Source organism: Cardiocondyla obscurior, linkage group LG06 (genome assembly GCF_019399895.1).
Source record: "Cardiocondyla obscurior isolate alpha-2009 linkage group LG06, Cobs3.1, whole genome shotgun sequence".
NCBI lineage: Eukaryota > Metazoa > Arthropoda > Insecta > Hymenoptera > Formicidae > Cardiocondyla > Cardiocondyla obscurior.
In genome coordinates, this window is record NC_091869.1 from 4979691 (window position 1) to 5000735 (window position 21045).

The following is a 21045-nucleotide window of genomic DNA, read 5'->3' on the forward strand; positions in this document are numbered from 1 at the left end:
ATCATTACACGATGAGAATTGCATGCTGCCGCTCGCGTAACACGCCGCTGCCGTTACCGGTTTTATCAAGATGCAGGCACGTAGAAAATGGCATTTTAGCTATTGTCGATAACGCGATAACGCGTGTGCCTTTAGCGAAAAGGCTTCGCCGTCGAGCGAGCATCTAGGCTCTTGTATACACGTAACATTCTGCGCGTGCTCGTGTGAAAGTAACTTAAAAAAAAAAAAAAAAAAAACTGACGCAAGCGAAATTATTTTTACGTCGGTTTCTCCACCGAAATGCAGCGAATTAAATAGTTTATCAATTTATTAATACTATTCGGTTGTTATGTACGTCATTTTTTTTTTCTTCTGATATTCTTCTTCTTCTGATTCTTGCCTGTGATATGATAAGTTTAATATGGATCGCCCTACAATTTTGACTTGCCGGAGTCGCTTTGCGAAAGAAGAGAGTACACGTTCATTGAAATTCCGGTCAGATCGTCACCTTTGGTTCGCAGCTTTGTGTTACCTTCGAGTCGGGGGAGATTTATCGAAAATTGAGAGGGAAAGAGATAACTGTCGCTGAATAATCGATGCCAGTCGCGTTTTATCGCGGCGCCATTAGTTATCGCCGGTTCGTTAAAGAAGGAACGATCGAAACGCGGTTCTCTCCGATTCTATAGATCCTTAAATCTTGATGCTAAAGCCAGTTCTAATTGACTAATTAAGGTAGACTCAAAATACGTTTTACGTGATTTGTAGAAATTAATTTTTTTTTACGTAATTGTTACTAAATAATGATTTTCTTCGATCGCGAATATATTTCTTTCTGTGTAATAAAATATTTCCACTTTTTCCTTTAAATCAATTTAATGCTGAAAAATTTCAAAAGTTTCCGGTATTCAATATTTATTGAAAAATAATACACGAGACGGTCGCGTATATTTCGAAATATTCATCGAGTGCGCAGAAAAAGTTAAGACTCTTGTCATAAATAACAGTTTCCTTCGTTCTTCATATATTTTTCCGAACACCTGCATCTCTGAAATGCCGTACTTTTCCTTTCTCGCGCTTTTTCGTCTTTTATTTTATTTTATTTTTTTTTATTTTTTTTTCTGTAGTACTTTTTTTTTATCGTTTAACTGAAATTTTCCGGTAACGTAAATTTCTCATATTTTTAATCAGAAATCTTACAAGCAATTTATAAATTAAATAAAACGATGTACCTATGTTTCTTCATTTGGTTTTAATTTAAAGAATTAAATTTCCACGTAATTGTATAAAGTAAAAAAATCACGCGCATAAAAAATGAATCTGACTTTAATAACACGTTTAAAAACGTTTGTCAAGTTTTCTTTTTTTTTTGCGCACGAGACAAGAGTGTCGTCATTTGGACATTTTATAACTGTAGGTATAACGTGTATGCATATCGGTCAGTTTACACTATTCCACCAGAGATTATAGAAATTGTTACTGCAGCGCGTGCGTTTACACATGTATCCGATCTAATTCCAGGTATTTTTCCCTTTTACAAATTTCATCTTATACCTACGTAACAACGCGAAACGATTATTTTATACCCAGTAGCTATTTCCCGTATAACAACAAAAGACCAGCGGGGATGTTTTAAATTTCGCGAATAAAAAGAAAATATACACGAGTAGCATACATATATCTAATGGAAAAATACACGAATGCTACATCTGCATTTATATATTTTTTATATACATATATACATATATATAAGCCGACCAAGAAATCTATTTCTCAGTAGCATTTGCATATACATATGTATGCACAACACTAGAACGTAGATTGTAGTCTAACAATCCGTAAAATTCATTCTCACGATGACAAATATTATGTTACAAAGGAAAATCTCGCGTAAAAAATTCTGCAATTTGTTTGTTAACGTTATTTTACTATGTATAACATGTTGTCTTGTTGTTATAAATGCGTGAGTTTGCGATTACGTTCGCCGGCGGTAATATACATGTAGGATCAGTTAATTCTCGGCACTGTTACTTACTCGTTTAATGAAACAGAATAAAAGCAAGAGTATTCCACAGGAGTTTTTATTGCGATATTTACTAGAGATTTTTTTTTTTTTTTTCCGGCTTTGCTCTTTTACTTCGGTGCTTTACTTTTTTCTACACTATGGTTTAAGCTATGACGTACAGGGATAAGTCACGTAAACAGATTATTCATTTAAAATAATGGAAACAATAAGATTCTTTTTAATAAAGTTATAAAAAAAGAAAAGAAAAAGACTGAGTAACGAAATATAAAACTAATCAATTTAATTATAAAATATAAATTAAATATAAATATCAAATAAAAAAGAAAGTAACACAAGCGAATGAAATAATATTTAATAAAGTTAAATAACACGTAAATGGATAGTGAATAAATATAGTCAGTAAATAGTAATAAAAAAAGAAAATTTATCTATATTTCTTGGAATGCAATTCGAATATCTGACTTCAAGGGATTCATCTGTTGAATAAATCCGGCGTATTGCAACGTTTCATACTTCACTCTGAAACTGTGGTATTCGCACACAAATGAAAATTACTGGGACGCGCGTACGTACATATGGTGTTCGGGATTGAATACAGCGGCAAATAGCGCTGCAGCTCGATTGTACTGTGCAAGATGTGTTTATGACTGTTTCGCGCCACCGAATACATCACGGTGACCGGAATAGGAATGGGGATGTTTCCACCGACAAAAAGAGACGCGACATGAATGATGCGCCCTTTTCATATATTATTATTCTAGTCTGACAAATGATAAAAAAAAACAAAAGAAAAAAAAATTTTACGGTGACGATTCGCCCCAGACGTGAAGTGTGACACCTTGCGGACGCGTACAATGCAAAATTCCACTGTTTCAAGAAATTAGAAACGTACTGAATACGTATAACGTTGTTATTTTGGGTAGAGACAGTAAAATTTTCTCGTATTTTGAATAAAATCTTTATTAAAATGTTATCAACACGTTTCGATAAAAATTTTTTAATTGAAAATTTATATTTGTGTAAAAAAAGGGGTAATATTTGAAATGATTATGTATTTATTATTATCTCGCTTCTATTTTTTTTTCCGTATTTTTATACATTATTTTTAATTCTCTCTAATGCAAGCATTTGATATATTTATAAAGAAAAAATTAAAAGACGAAATTCACTACGCTATCTCTTAAATTTTGAATTAATTCTTAACAATTTTTAACATTTAAAGAACAGGTTAATATAAATGTTTGATATAGGATTCTATATTGATTTTTCACTCTTTTGTTCTCACCCTACACGTCGCGGGTGCAACTGAAATTGTTTTCACGAGACTTCCCGTATAGCGTAACACGAGTCGGTATTGCAATTTTCCACCAATTATTTTTGAATTCCATACGATTGTCCTGTTGCGCTACTTACTACGCGATTGACGAATTAGTATCTATCCCGAATCTCGAATTACCATTAGAGTCAGATCTCTCCAAAAATTAATTAACTTTTTAACGCGTCGTTTACTTACGGCCGAATGTCGAGATTTATTACGCGATTAAACGAACGAAATTTAAGTGTTTGAAACAATAACAAATTCAACAGATGACTCCCTTATTAATATTTATTACTTTAATTAATAACGTCAACGTTATTAAATATTTTTTTCGCTTTACTAAATTAATTGTGAAGATACCGCCGCATTAATGTTACTCTCCTCTTTTCCTCCACCCCTACATATTAAATAATTTGATATCCTGTGATCGTTCAAAAGTAGCTAATTTTATTTTAATGTTTTTTAATATTACGTTATTTTACGAAACATTTTAATATTTCGATTTATTTTATTTTTCTTTTTCATTTCCCCCCTCTAACTTGTCTCTCTTTCTCCCCTTTTTTGCAAGTATCCTATCGATTTCTTCTCTTGAAATTGAGCGGGTTCTCTATTAAAGTATTTGTCAGGTTTCCTTCACAGGGCATTTTGTAGATATGTGCTTACAAGTGATCCTATTATATTATTCCGCCTTTATAATTCGCCAAGTAATTGTTAAATATATTAATCGTCAAGTTATTAATTTTTGTTCCCCCTTTTTCCAATAAAGATATTTAATTTCAAAAGCTTAGCGGTGCTTAAATAAATTTTTCAATTCCGCACATTTATATTATTACAAATTTAATCGAATTTGTATTGGTCTTTTGTAACAACGACGTTACCACGGTTTCAAAGTACTATTGAGATCGGTAGTAAAATATCGAGGACCATCAATAATTATCGCTTTTTAATTTTATAATGCCAACTAATATCATATACGGTATACGAACGTTCTGCAAAGGTCTTCTTCGCGTAAATGTTATATGTATATCGATTAATTGTGCAATAACAGTAAACGCGCGCTTGTTGTACGTACACGTTAGCAATAAAAGGTGATAGATCAGTAAAAGAAATTCGAAGCGGTGGCAGGGAAGCAAATAGAACCCAGTTAATAATGGCGCAAATGAAAACCGTGCTCCGAATTACAACGGCGCTACTGTAAGCTGCAGCTCGCAGTAGGTATTTACCAGCAACGAAACGTCGTTGATTGCAAAAGATCGAGTGCTCTGCTGTTAGTCGCAGCCTAACTACGTTGCGCAATCAAACGGTACATATACATATATAAATATATGTATATGCAACTGCACGTGAAATACGAAAAGTATATTTGCATATATAATAATTAATGTGTAAAAAAAATACTCTTGTGGTGATTAAAAAATTTTAAAATAATACAATAATAATCGTGAAACGTATGGAAATGCAAATTGTATATAAAAGTGTGGATTAAACGATGCAAAGTTAATGGAAAATTTGCAGAATGCAATCTCGCCAATTTTTAAACATAATTTACGGAACGGGACCATTAATTATTGTAGCATTAATAGGTACATGAAATAAATACGTAGTATTGTTTTGTATGCGAATGAGTATACAGTTGCAATAGTAATGATTTCACGAGTTAGTTAATAATTAATGTAGTTATACGTAATCGACGTAAATAAAATCACGAACAGCACAAGTATCATCCGTTTAAATTAATTTTTTTTTAATTTTTAATTCTCGTCTACCTTTATTACTTTATTATTTCAATTTCAAATTGTTAAAGATCTGACGTAAATTTAATTACAAGGGCTTCACATCGAATTAGATTTCTGACATGCAATTCTAAATAGCATTTTAGATTCAATTTGGCATACGACTGCCACAATCAATAATGTAATTTTTAATTAAGGTATGATACTGACAATTAGGATAAATTTATGCGAATTTTGATTTTGATTGTTCATACGGATATTAATGGGCTAATGATGAATTAATTGCACATTGCGCGATTTAGTCAATCTCACATGTTTCTCTACATATTGTTATAGTAACGTCGCAATAATGATACGAGCGTGCAATAATGACGAAATTATTTCTACATAATGACGATAAATTTCTATATAACGGCGAAAAAGTTTGATAAGTCCACTAAGCGCCGCTAGAATAATTCGAATCGTCGAAATTTCGGCTTCTTTGAAGAGTTTTCCGTTCGCCACAAAGCAAATTGTCTACCGCAGTTTCCGCGTCGTGATCAAGCTGCGATATCGTGCAACCTATCGGCGTAATCATGGACGGCCACTGTACAGGCCTAATGGATCTTTTGATCATTGCCGGTGGACACACGTGACCCGCAAACCGCGCTACGTTGACCTGCACGCGAAATTCAATAGCTTCAAAATCGATCGACTTACGAGAGGACACTATAGTAATTACCGCGCATGCAAACGTACAAAACTGCACGAAGAGAAATGCATCCCGAAGAAATGCAGGAAAAAAAATTAAAAATTAAAAAAAAATTGAAAAGTATGACACGATAATAATACATTATTATAAAATTTGTTAGATTTCTGTTTATTTTTATTTTTCAAAGTATTTAAAAACGCGTATGTCTAAAATTGTATCTACGCTGAGAAAAAAAATTTGTTAGACTAAATCTTTTAATTAAACCTAGGTTAGTTAGTACAATAAAATTATTATTAAACTTTAACTAAAATTAATTACTGTGCATTTTATTTCGGTATATTAAAAATTTTATTGTATTAATTAATTTGAGTTTAGTTGAAAGGTTCAGTCTGTTTAACATTTTTTTTTCTCAGTATAGAATTAATGTGTTTGAAATATTGATGCAATTTAGTGAAACATGTTTCTTCATTATTTTAAAATATTTTGAGATAATTAAAAAAAAAAATTACTTTTTTTCTGACTTCGGGATGTGAACTAATTCTCATTGGCCTGAAAAACCGCGAGTTCGCGTGTTCATTGCGATTTAATATAAATAAAGCCGCTTATCGACGTTGAATTCTCGATAACGATTACCGAGGACAAGCTCGTTAAAAGAAATTCAACTTGCTTTGAGAGAATCTCCTGACCACGTAAAAGTCAATTTCCATCTCGTGATTCTCGTATATTTCGCATTACGCTTCACCTGTCACCAACGTCTTGGAAAATGATATTACGCGTCGTGATGTCAGTAGAAGTTCTTGAGACCCTCCTTTTCCCTTTATTTCTTTTCCTATGCCTTCACCACATTATTGCTGTAAATGGTGACGAATGGACGTTACATATGATGATCAAAGACAATATATATATAACGATAAAGAAGAAAAACGAGGTCGTTTCCGTTTTCCAATGAAAAATCGCAATTCGGAAAGTTGTTTCTACGATAAAACTTCGGAGTAATAATCGTGAACGGCGTAAAATATTCGATTCCATAAAATCCACAAATGAATCGCAACTGTTTCGATCGAACGGTGTTCTCTTCGACGAAAATAATCTGATCTTTTTGTAACGCAAACCGCAAGCTTATTTATTATTACATATCATGTTTAATAAAGGTCAAAGTAAGCGTGCAAAAAAAAAATGAAATAATTCCCCAAGTAATTACACTAAATAAATAGAGACAGAAATACACTTGAATTACTAAAGTTTGGATTTTTTGCATCAAGTTCACAAAATGTTCATATTATTTTTCAGACACCCGATATATTAACGTGCTCTCTGGTAATCAATACACGCATGCGTGTGTGCGTACACGCGTTAATGACGTATATAGTTTTAATATATTACAATTGACGTTATATATATTTTATCCTTCTCATAAATCCTACAAGTATAATTTATTATTTAAAAAGTAACCGCAAAACAGAATTTTATTATTGATATAATTAATCATTGTGGATTAATCAACTAAAATTTGCGCAACTACAACTTTAAAAAAAAAAAGAAAAAAGAAACTAGCATTTTCATATAATTTGGTACACATGGCAAAATGAAAGTCATCGGCTCTACTTGTTCCTATCCGAAAATCTCGAAAAGTTATAGAAAGTATTCTATTTTTGATGAACCACTCTGTTCGTATGTCACTCAAATGAAAATACTGTGACATAGTTTTGCTCTTAGTTCCCGTTCGTTCCTTCTCGCAGAGAATCGTTGAAATGGCGTGCATTTCGAAATTATCTGACTCGGGAGATAATGACGTCGGTTAGCGCACGATATAGCGCTCGATATCGCGAAGAATGGGAGGCTTCTTGCCGCGAGGGTTTTGTGAATCTCCCTGAAACGGAGAATAACCCATGAATCACCGCCATCAACATCGCGAGCGAGCTATCCGAGAGAAAATCGTAGCTTATATTCCGGTCTTTTGTCGGGGTGAAATTGCCCCCCTACGTAAGATTTCTTTAACCGTCACGACTTTGTCCACCGTCAATTAAAATTCTATGTCCCGATCTATTCGCGGTACTTGAAGATAATTACGCACTTACTATAACTAATATCGCCTCTTCCCTCATTTATTTCTCACTTTATATCATAAAATATTTTACAAGATACAAAGTATAATAACGAAATTGCGTCCGCAACGATGAAAAAAAAAAAAGAAAAAAAAATTATCACAACACGCTATGTACAGATACGTTTATCAACATTTCTCAATTGAAAATCTACAAAACACTGAGTCGATTTATTTTTTCTCGTTAACGAGCAAACAGCAAATATATTTTTACGTATAAAATTGTAAAAAAAAAGAAGGATAAAAAGAAATAATAGGAAAGTTATATATATTTTTATTTGCGTAATTAGTACAATTGAGTAAGAAAAATTAATAATAATTAACAGTAAATTAAGCTCTAAAAAGTCTACCTCTTAAAAAAGAATTATTTCTTTTTGCAATGAGTTTTAGTGGAAAATAGAATTAAGTCGTAAAGAAACGGCGAGCAGTGAAATGACATTGAACGCGATTTTAAACTCCACTTCTAAAGAATTAAACGACAAAGAGACAGAGAGTCGAGAGAAAGAGAGAAAGGTTTGAGAGAGGAAAAAAAAAAGAAACGTTCTAAAAACCGAGGAGCCTATATTTTGTACCGAGTGCAAAACGCACGAACCTTTGTCTTGAAAACTTTATTGGGTGCTTCGTAGCTTCGAAACAATGAATAAAATAGGACGGAGGAGGGTGCAGGGGATTCCCGCTAGGAAATCAGCTGCCAAAAAGTCGTCGCAATCTTTCTCGAATGACATGTTAATGCCAAGATCGACGATTTCTTTTGTTATTCTGTATTTCAATGGAAAGTTTTTCGAAGACGGCGCGATATACGGCTTTAAAAGTGTTGACAACGCGAAAACGTTTGTGAGGCGTCGCAGGGAATCGCATAAATAAAAAATTTTACAGGTTCCTTAGGGAAACTTCCGCGAATGGACTGACGAATAAGAAATAGAGTATCGATAGCGGAATATCGATACGCTGTCTCACACGTCAAAGGTCTCCTAAGGGTATAGGGGAAAGATGAAGGGTAGATAGGGAAGCGTCATTGATACGATGCAGGACTCAGGAAAACACTGTCAAGACTATCTTGAATCGAATACTCATCTCGGGATTGTGTTGCAAAATCCATCACTTTTGCCGATATACGAAAAATATACGAATATACAACAATACTTTCCGCGTGGAAATTTATCAAACTATTCAGATTTTGCAGCTAACGATTAAAGGTAACGCCTTAGATCGCGCTAATTAATTTGTAAGAAAGTATTTCTTATAATTCTATAATACTAAAAAATAAAGTAAAAGAAAGTTTAAGAAATTTATTTATTTATTAATTAAAAAAATTGTTTAATTAAGTAAAATTGGTTAAAGATAAATACACTTTAAATTAAAGATAATAATTTTGACTAAAGTTTAGGCAAAAATTTATATCGAGCTAATGTTGCATTTTTTTTTTTTATTGAAAAATTATAAGGGCTTTAATATTTTGCATCGGTTGGATATTACAATTTTGTAATAATATCATATTTCCGTTATGTGTTTGATCTCCAACATTAATTATTCGACGAAGCACATCATCGGGTCGAGAGATACAGCGGTCTCTCAAGTTTAATTGTACGAATAATTGGACCCATATACATAGTACCGTACAAAAGCTAATGATAATCGGAGAGATTGCGCTGTGAGATTGACTGTGAGAAAGCCGAAACACTTTTGAACAAAAGAAAAAACTCTGTTTGAAACTTGAACGCGAAATTATTCTCAAAGTGCAACTAAAGATTGCTCATTAAACCTTTGCCTCGTAATCAAAGTATTCTTCAAAATTTAAGAATGACAGCTAAACTGGAAATTGATCAATTGATCAATTAATTAATTAATAAAGTTCTAGCATTAAATGCTTACTTATTAAAGTAAAATTCAAATATATGTTAGGCGATAATTCTTATAAAATTTAAACATTTCAAAAAACATACAATTTTTTTTCTAATTACATCTTTGTCTGGGTAAAATTTTAATAAAATATATTTTAACAAAGTAACTTTTTATTTAAAGCAAGTAAAAATCCAAAATGTGCAATCTTGTTTGTTTTGTAACTAAATTATTTTTAAAGTAAAATCTCTTTTTATTAAAATTAAAAAAAAAGGAGGCAAAATAAATATGTATCTAGCATGTTACAAAATAACTTTTTTCGTACTAAATGAAAAAAATATTTGACATAAATTTTATTATTTAAAATAACAAATCTCTCGGTATTTTCTCGTCGGATTTAAATTTTAGATTATGTATTCAAATTTAGCATTTTTAAAACAAAATAAACTTTGGAAAAAGGAAAAAAAGAAAAATATATTGGTAAACGTACGAATAAAATATTTTATTTGGTCTGCATTTATAATATTCTGTAAATATCGTGTAGTGCGTTATTTCTAAATCTGTTACAACATGCTGCAAACATGTACACGTATTCGTAAACCGAATGTGGCTTTCCAGCTCGCCAGTCACAATCGATTTTGTGAAATTTACGGCGCGCTCCCGCAAGAGCGAGACGTAAAATTGATACTCGTCTCTCAACGCGACGCCAAACGATATCAGCTTTGGCAGCGTATTCGGGACTAGTTCAGATTGAAATCATCAGCAGACAAGACAATCTCGTTCGAAGATAGTAACTAGCGATGGTAGGAAAACGTCGGGATCGTTTAGTTTAAGTTTCACGTGCTGACCGACGAAATTTCAATTTCAATCAAAATGACATCGTAATAATATCATTAGTAGTCTTTTAACATTTTAATCATTACGTCGCGTGCACACATAAATGACACATTTATTAATTAGCAATTTATATTTAAAATAAAATTTGAAATAAGACCGTGTCTTTGCTCAAATTTTTTTGTTTTTATAATTTTTATTCACATTTATCATTTCGTAAATGAATAATGTGAAAAGTTTATATCTTTTCTTTTTAAGATTAAACCGTCTGCGAACGTCATAGCTTTGTCGCGGTTTTATTGTTAGCAGCTCCTTTTGCAGAATTCACCGATACAGCGAAGCTCAAGAGTGATATACAATTTTTACATCAAATTTTGTTTATATTTTTCTATCGTCATTTATGCGCTAAAATAAAAGTAACTTTTCAGTTCCATTCATTTACATCGTTATTACGAAACTAGAAAAAGTTTTCCCGGAGCGACTTTTAATTTATATTACAAAAGTTTAGATTTTATTTTTATATTTAAATCATCTTTGATTGCAGACTTTTTAATAAGCTAAAATAAAAAAAACTCGTTATTCATAAAAAAATTTTAATTAAAACAGTAGTGCAACTAATTTGTAACATTACTTAAAAAAAAAAGAAAAAAAATGCAATATTTAACGAGTACGTTAATGAATTAAAATAAAAAAGAAATGCGTTATTTTAATATTTAAATAATTATTATTTAAATCAAGATATTTTTTTTATAAGTCTCGGTTAAGCGAGAGTGCCAATCAAAAACGCTTCAAAGCTACGCACGATCATCAGATTTTTCCACTTTGTACGAACTCACCGTATGGAAATATGAAATAAAAATTCCAAGCGCGTTACGCTGCTAATTTTTAAGCGACAATGATAGGTAATACAGGAAAATTCGTGGGGGCAACGGAAGAAATTTGCATTTTATTTCGCGTTCGTGTTATCCCGGTAGCCGTTGTTCGTTAAACGGGCAGGGTATCTCGGTGGTGCATTCAAAATGCGGAATGACGTGTGTAGCGCGAAGCGCGACGTGGTCCCGCGTTATATAAAGAAACGAACACGCGACGTACCGCGGATATGTAATTTATGAAAATACAGAAAACTTTGCGGCAAGGTCGCGTAAGATCGGCCAGCCGGCAACCTCCATCGATCGAACGCGGAAAACTATAAAGCTAAGATAGCATCGCGATAAAAATAACTGCTGGAAAGTGTTATTTTTATTGGCAATCAATTTTCTTTGAGTTTGTAATTGCTATTCGGTCGTTTATTTCGCTAAATATTGTCGCATGTAAATGCCGTTGCTTCAGTATATCGCGTAACGGTGTAACATTATAAGGCGTTTGAAAAATGTTTGCGAAAGAAAAAAAAGGGAGGACGCGACTTGTAGCAACGTGCAAGCTGCGCGGTACGCAGACGAGAGTGGCAAAAGCATTTATTCGGAATATTTTTCCTTTCTTATATCTTTCTGTTGAAAAGTACATTTGTTTGTTGGCCGGCCACTCGTCTCCACCTTCTTTTGCGCCTTTTACCCTAATTGGACATTCAACAACGGCACGTAGCTTTCGGGGGCATCTTTTGGAAGAAACTAATGGCGAGTACTGTCTACCGTTCTCCGTCTCTCCTTTTTCTCTTTCAAATATAAAAATATCTTTCCAAGATTTAACGAGCATGCATCGCTTGCCGTAACAGCCGCGGTAACAATCTTGCTATTTATATATATATTAAGTTCAACAACGGATAATTCGAGAAAGAGAATAATGCGACAAATGAGCGATCGTATTTGAAATAATATAACTCGCTTGTCAAATTACTACATTGTTTTCTACAACGTAGTGGAAATAAAACCCATTTTTATCGGGCAACGAGCCTATTATGGATTATAAATGTAGCTTTGATTTCTACGAAGACGAAAAGGAAACGTTAGTTTCCTTAAAAATTTATCTCTTCAGCGATAAAAGGAATATTATTAATAACGAGTTGTTAAAAGAAAAAATTAATTAAATAAATAAATAACATAATCTCTTGCTTCGCACTCGATGCGGTAAATCAAGTATACGGTGATTAAAAATGTTTGTAAAATAAAAACTGCGTGACCGAAGATAATTAATCAGAACACGGCGTATAACAAGTAGAGTGAGGATCCGAAAGTTTCGTAATGATTATTAACAAGAGATTAGGGACACGACTCACCGATACAGCATGCGCTCCTGGCGATCGGCCTCGCGATAAATCTTGTAGTACATCGCGATCATGATTATCCCCGGCACCCAGAAGCTGATACTGGAACTGATGACGGCGTAGAACTTGTTTACTTGGAACACACACACATTCGGATTGTTTCTCCTGTACTCGAGATGTTCCTTCGTGGTGTACCAGCCCGCGAAGATCGGTAGGAAACTCATTACAGTCGGGGAGCACCATACGACGCTCAACATGGTACCCAGTCTTACGTTCGTCATGATTAACGGGTAGTCCAGCGGTTGGACGATGGCGTAATATCTGTCGACGCTGATGCAGCAAAGGTGGAGGATGCTGACGGTGCTGAAGAAAACGTCGAGCGAGTTCCACACGTCGCACATGAAATAACCGAACAGCCAGCATCCAGATAGCTCGACCGAAGCGTTGAACGTCATGGCGAACAACGCGACCAGCATGTCAGCTAGGGCGAGCGATACGACGAAGTAATTAGTGATCACCCGGAGCCTTCGATGCCTCATCACCGAGACTATGACCAATAGGTTGCCGAAAAGGGCGCAGAGGATGATAAATATCATGATGAACGCTTTGAAAGTTAGCAGCAGGACGTACTCGATGTCGTGATCGCTTTTGCTGATATTTCGCTGGCCGGTGTCGAGAAGGAAATCTTTCGGTAAATTCGCAGTGTTGTTCAGATCCATCTCTAACGTATCGTTGAAGCCCATTGTAGTTAAGGAACTATGTTTTTTTTTTCTTTTTTTTTTCTTTTTTCCTCTTCTTACGTTTCGACTGTATATGGTAATTCGGCTATTTCTCTTAGTCTTCTTTCACTTCGTTTATGACGTGTCATCGATCCATTTATGAAAATCTAATTATTATTTTACCTCGCCCCGATGTAAACCGCGAGATTTTTCTGCGTCTGCAGTATTTAACGTTATTTGTCTCGAGCGTTTGGCGACTTTCTCGTCGATAAAGTCCAAAATAACGCGAATAGGTGAGAGTGCATCTCAAAAAATTCCGCTTCGTTGAACAAATTGGATAAATTGGTACTTTGGTACTTGAGCTTCTAAGCGCTTCGTATACTTGGCTCTTCTTCAGTTAATGATTGTCTGTTTAAATAATTTCTATTTGGGGTCATAATCACGGGCGCAAATTTTCTTTTCTTATGCTTCGCCGTTGCGATTGTTTCACACAGTCGTAATTAAAATCGTTTACGAATTTCAAATTGTTGTCCGAACAAGGTATTCACATCTCTCGCTGATTTTTAAGTGCCTTCTTGCAACGATAACCTGCGAACAAAATATGCGCAATTACAATATAGAAATTAGGTAAATAACGCAATAATTTTATATTATTTTGTTAAATGTATGCGAAACTCTTGTGTTACATTTACCATTTTATTTCTAATGACGTCATAGTTGATAAAAACATTTTGTTTATTTCTCTCTCTCTCTCTCTTTCTCTCTCGTTCTTGCTCTTTTGGTAATAATATAACTCTTTATCGAAGTTAGTTAATTAAAAATTGGCAAATGTTTAGGGATGTGGAAAATTCCAATAGTTTCATTGTTACAAAAACCACGTCCCCATTCTCATTTATTCGAGCAATAATACCGCTCCCTTTTTTTTAAGACTAATTAAAAGTTAATCAATATTTCTAAAAGTCTCAAATTCTCACAATGGTATTATTAAATTTCGTGCTTATTCTCTGCCATAAATCATAATAACGCAACAATACTAACGCTCTTTTTTTTTTTTTTTTTTTTTTTGAAAAAAATAATTTCCTGTTAAAATAAACATTTCTACATGCAATACCATTTTATTAATTAAAGTCTATTAAATAAATTCAGGAGTTTGTATTAAAATTTTATGGATTTTATTATCCAAGAAAATAAAAGATAACGATAAGAGCAATTTCACTTTATATTCCAGCAATAAGTTACTTCCGCAAATCTGATTTATTTTAATGCCTAAATTTTTGTACGTCCCGGGACGTGCGGCTCAAATTTCCGTTATGCAGACTGTAACTAGGAATTCAGCTACTGTGAATTTGCCACTAAATTAATTCTCCCTCGTTGTAAATATTCTAAATAATGTGGATTATCCGCAGTCAATGTATTTAGATGTATTCCAGCGATGTACGAGCACATAGTTCGCGTTAAAAGGCCGTTGATTTACCGCAGGAATATGCTCATATGTTCTGTCGAAATTGGATTTACACGAGGATTCGCCCGATTCCGGGCGAGGCGCGCGCGCGCGGATAACAAGTCGTGACAATGCGATCTAATGCTAAAACGAAATACATGTATCAGTCATAATGGAAACAACTCGGGGGAAACAATAAACGCAAATTAGCGCCCGGTCGAGTCTCCACGGTTCTGCACGCTTAAATTCTATTTTATACCCTGTTTTTTTTTTTTTTTTTTTTACAATTAAAAATTTTATCGTCACGACGTTATGTCGAAGAAATTAAATTACGGTAAACAAATATACACGTACAAACGTATAAATTGAAATGGATAGCAGCGTTTTTAACAACGTAATGTTCAATAAATAAAGATATATGTATGTGGCGAAATGAAAGGGGACTATGGCGCATATGAGGTCGTTCATTTTAATTATACACCATGCTACTTATATTTTTAGCTTATGTACGTCAGTGTCATTTTATATGCAGGATACAGGAAAGCGCGTCAAAAATGAACGATTTCTACGCGAAAGAAAATCGTGTAAGGTGAACCGGATTGAAATATGTAGAATGACGTAATATATATTATTGACGTACTTCACTGCGCCGCATTAAGAAATTCACTTTTAAAGAGTGTTCCGATCCTATCGACTGTTCTGTCTATTTCGGTAGAAGTCAGATTAAAATCGGACGCAATATTTATTTGCGCCCGTAATATTTCTCTCGATATTTATAAATCTGTCCCGTGCTGAGAGAGAAAAAGAGAGATAGAGAGAGAAAGAGCGTCCTAGATCTGTGACAAATTTTCATCTATATAAATTATTTGTTTAGTAGTCTTATCGAAAATGCATCGTACATTATCGATGTATTCATTTTCAACATATCACATATTCTTTAATCAATATTTTAATTAATAATCTTTTAAGTTCTCGTTTTTTTAATGTAATATCTTAAAAACGGCTGTCAAGGTTTTTTAGTGAAATAGTTTTAGTAAAAGAAAAAGATAAAAATAAAAAAAAAACGTAATTTATACTAAATATAATTAAAAATAATGCTAATATAATTTGATATAATTAATAAACAATTATTGTCAAATATGTTGACATTTATAAATAAAAAGTAAAATAAACGAAAAATAAACAAATACGTTTCTACAAAAGAAAAAAAAATTTATTTTATATATCTATAAACTTCACTAAAATAAAATTGTGAGAAATTTCAAATAAAATAAAATAAAGTGACCTGCATGAAACATATGCACTAATTTTTCATTCGCGATGTATTATCAAAGTAATCGTCATATTCGCGGAAACGCGTGAGCGCATAGATTTTGTTCTAAAAAATTCAACGACGTTTCCGTTTAGCTGAGTTATATATGAAACTCTCGTTTCATCACGCGGTGATGAAAATTTCGCGAGACGCCTGGATAAGTTGGATCGCGAATAATAATTTCCCGGAACAGGAAACACGTAACGCAATCGTTGACGCGGAATAATTACGAAAATCACGCTCGCTCGTGCACAATTTACGCAGCATCTGTTTTAAAAATATTTTACACCGTGATAATATTACGCCGTAGATTTCTGGAATCGTGAAAATTGTGCCAATTACTTGAGATAATTTTTACATAATACATTACTGAAATTTTCTTTCGAAAACATTTGATCGCGATTTAAATTGGTAATTATAGAGAGTACATTCGCACACAGTGCGTGGGCACACGATATCCTTAACACAAAAGTAGAAGAAATAACTCAAAGAGTTGGAAAAAAAAAAAAATAAAAAGTGAACAATCGCCAAGAGTTAATAATACCCGGGAGCTTTGAAGCCAAAGCGAAAGCTTTCGTAATATGAGGCATGAAAGGAAAATGAACCATACGTCGACGTCGTAAAGCCGGCTTACCTCACTTGGCCTCACTTTCTAGCTCGTCAGTGCAGACGCGCGGATGTACCACTGGCGCGAACGTAAAGTATTGCCGTCGCCGTCGGTGTCGCCCGTCATTTCCGCGAAAGAGAAATACGAGGGAGAAACACGAGTGCGACATGCGTGCCCGTCCTGCGAAGTACATTTACGGCGTCGTTTGTAAATTGCAATTTCCGTTTACGGGACAATCCCTACGTCGAATTTTCAGGAGGGTGAAAGCGTACGAGTTACAAGCAGCCCGCGCGCGTCTAGCGTGCACAGCCACCGTTGGACTCGAGAGCGAATATCGAACGATCGAAACTCCGCGCCGACGTAAAATCGCGCCCCGTCAGGGAAAGAGAGCAAAAGTATTATGTTGCACGCTGCGCCTGCAAATGCGCGTAGGTGCAATTATTAATTGCGCGCAGTTTAATCACGGGATTCGTATATACACGTTTGTACCTCTTCGCGGTCGGATCGAGCGACGGTGCTCCTCCGTCGTTCATATGGCCCCGTATAAGCTGCGAGGCGCCGGTCATTTCCGCCTTTTTGCGAAGCAAAATATACGCGAAATTAACGCGCGCGAAACACGAGTGCGGAACGCGAAGCCTCGCTCGTGAACCACGATTTACCGTTCCCCGGTGCAGTTGAATATTTTAATTTTCCGCGGAGAGGAGCGAGAAGAACGCGCGCGTATCGGTATTATATCGAGTAATTTCCAATCGAGTCGCGGCGCGCGATGACGAACTTGACCTGAAACCGAAGGGAATATGGAATATTCTGTCGCGGATGCTAATATAGGTCGGTATTTATAATTAGTTCTTATACTTGAGATTGTCTTAAGTGCAGCCACTTGTAGTTTTAAGACGACAATACAGCTCCGCGACTGATTAAAAAAAAAAAAAAAAATTTAAGACTGTACTTAAGACAATTTTAAATAGAACTGAGTATGAATACCGGCCATAAAGCTTCAATTTCATACATTTGCCATTCTATAATCTCATTTTAATACGAATAATTATTCAACTTAATTATATTGAGCCTCGGAAATTTTTCGGAAACAGCTCGCTCTTTTTATGGTCGATTAAGCGCACGGTTATTTCTCTGATATCAACATAAAACGTCCTGTATATGTGTCGCGGCTATTTCTACTTATATTTTTATTCCGATACGAATTAGAAATAGGAGTACAAAATACGAACGCGAAATACGAAGCGTCATTCACGAATCGCGAATTGTGATTTTCGTTTCCGCGATGAAATGCCGCGCAACAACTCAGATTTTCGCATCAAGTAATCCGACAATTGTTCCGCGCGATTTATGCCATTTTTGACACCAACTACTGCGTCCAATTTACGATGCAAAACAAAAATGCATCGCGATATAGAAGGAAAGATATAAATATTATATATTAATACAACGTTGAAGCATTTATATAACGTGTTTCGTCTTATAATTTTTTATTAATATTCTCTATGAGATGGATGTATAGTATAGATGATATATCGCAAATTGAAACTCTGCGAATCTTCGAATTCGAGCGTGGGCGAATTTTTGTTTACGAATAAAAAAAGGAAAGAAACAATCAATCGCGTGCAGTAGACTTTATTCAAATGATGATAATAGGATTCGCAAGTATGGAAATTTACGACTGAATCTCTGTAGAACGCGGTCGAACTCTGGTAATAAGAAATTGTAGAAGTGAATAATGCACTATGAGACTTGGAAAGTTTATGCGAATTTTCAAGCAAGAACGCCTCAGAAAGTTGAAACCGTGTTAAATAGCTTTATGATATTCCTGTCGGGATATCGTCGAACACGTGTAAAATTACATTTGCAAAAGCATACAAATATACCAATGTATAAAAAAAAATATTAAACGGCAGAAAAAAAAAATGTAATCACAATTACGCAATAAAATGCAATAATTTTCTCGAAATAAACTCTGCGATTAATCATAGCTCATTTTTTAATTATTATTTTATTTCTCAAAGTAAAGTAAAATTTATATTAAGTCCAAATTAATAATAAAAATTCTTTATTAGATTTTGGCTTCAACGCTGAAAATTATGAATGAATGATGAACGATCGAATATCATAAAAATTAATTTTAACATTGAAGCAGTAGTAAGCCTACAACTATTTATTCCCGGCGACTAAAACACAATAATGAAAATAGCAGTATGAGCAATAATGAGTTTCAAGGTAGAGGCAGCTCTCACATTTATGTCAGCTACATCGAAAATCGATCGGCATGTATGGAATGAACGTGACGCGATTGTTTCACTCGGCATCTGGCAGAAAATTTCAATATTTCGCGAAATAATTCAACTTATTGCACTCACGTTTGTGATCAACTTTCCCGCATTATACGGACATATATTTGATGTAATCGCGAGAAAAAAGAAAAAAAAAAGGGAACTTTTAATTATTGACAGTAGTAATTTAAAAATCGATCCGAGTATCAGAATCGCGACAGTAACACGGAGAAAGAATGGAAACTTTTATAACATTATTGCATTTAATAACACATTTAATTTCACTAATTTTATTTATTACCATTTATCGCTTGTGAAAGTAAAATATATTTCCCGTGATGGAAGAAAAAAGAAAGAAAAAGAAAAAAAACGTGAAAAAGCACAGTAGTCCAGTTTTGCAAGTTTATAAATTTTCATTAACATTTTCGTAAGAAATGAGCAAATACTTGGGTCATTTTTATACAATATTGATTCCCGCAACCTCGGAAATATATGCACAAGCTATTCCTGTGTCTTATAGCAAGCCAACGTGTATGTCTATCTATAAACGTTTCGCAAAACTTATCCCGCGCTTGCATAACTATTAAAACGGCACTATGTTTGCACGTGAATTTACATTTGTCTTATAGAATTGAGCATTATTACAGCTGTCGGTGAATTATCGTTTTCCTTGAAACTGGCAAATTATGAAATTGCTAAGATAAGCTTACATATTAGCTAAAAGCAAGTGAGTAAATATGTATGCACCCTCATATCCTATCCAGGATAAACACATCGATATATGCGTATTTCGTCGATATTTCGCGAGAGGTATATCAAAGAGAGCCAATATCTTACCTCCGAGTTTCTTAGCTCCGCTGCTCGATCAAATCACTTCCGGCGCTTGTTCACCGCAAGAAAGTCAATTTGCATTTAAGTTTCATGATCATTCCACCGATACACGAAACTGATGTCACAATGTTTCTTTTTTTTTCACGTTGATCAATAGAGATTCCCAGTGATAGCATCTTCTCATAAATTCGATCGGTTACCGTAATTTCTTCATTTATTATATCGATTGTTTCTTCACTTTCTTTCGAGATTCGGTTAATGAATTTTCTGCTGTTACATTAGATAAGCAAAATTCTTTGTCTCTCAATCCAATCGTTCGTGGAAAAATATGACATTGTGCGATATATACTCGATTTCATCACGAATTATTATTTATTTCTGTCTTATTGCCAACACGGAAACGAATCAGTGAATTGGCGATTGTTGACTTGTTCCATTAAAAGAGCATTACATGCTGATTTTGTTGCATTTTTCTAATCGTCATTGTTAGGAAGTCAGTACAATGAAACCATATTAACACTTTCGCCACCAAGTGTCATGTATCGATTACATCTGCAGCATCACAATTTCTTTAGGATATTATCTGTATTCCAATATTTGCATATGTACATCAATTTGAAATTAAAATTAAAACTGCGGTATTGATGATAAAGAAAAATGGAATCATTATCTTTTATCATTTTAATTTTATGTAAAAAAAAAATTCTTTTCTTATTCAAATAGTTTATTTTTTGTTATCCTGTTAAAAAAAAAAAGGATAACACTACGAAAAACGTAATCAGATAACGACTTTTGCACCAAGAAGCCAAGAATGATACATTTTTATATATTTTAAATAATATAAATAATATAAATTTTTTTCTTTTTGCATAAATTTAAGAGTAAGTTACGTGAAAGAAATAATTTTATCAGATTGTGATTAATTATTTTTTCTGAAAACAAAAAAAAATTCGTAAGATTCACTAAAATTATTTTCTAAGACGTAAAGCGTTATTATGGTGACAAGTCATAGTTGTGCAAAATAATGCATGTTAATTATACGCGTCATCTCGCTGGACTGAAAGCCGAATGTTATCATCAATATCACTGTGGTTGACATATCTGCAATCATCGTAGATAGTGGGCTTAG

The 21045-nt window shown here is 33.9% G+C and overlaps 1 protein-coding gene across 4 annotated transcripts in view; it reads right to left on the reverse strand.

Moving 5' to 3' along the window:
• LOC139103751 (octopamine receptor beta-1R) overlaps positions 1-21045 on the reverse strand; it is a 49134-nt gene that overhangs the window by 26316 nt on the left and 1773 nt on the right. Inside the window, exons 2-3 of one of the 4 annotated variants that reach the window (XM_070658733.1) lie at positions 19923-20468; positions 12734-14028 (exon numbers count right to left, since the gene is read on the reverse strand). In XM_070658733.1, the coding sequence (XP_070514834.1) occupies positions 12734-13464 (731 nt within the window). In that variant the 5' untranslated portion in view covers positions 13465-14028; positions 19923-20468. Of the gene's footprint in view, positions 1-12733; positions 14029-16827; positions 16986-19922; positions 21018-21045 lie in introns of those variants that run through there. The other 3 variants (XM_070658732.1, XM_070658731.1, XM_070658735.1) reach the window with 3 other exon arrangements.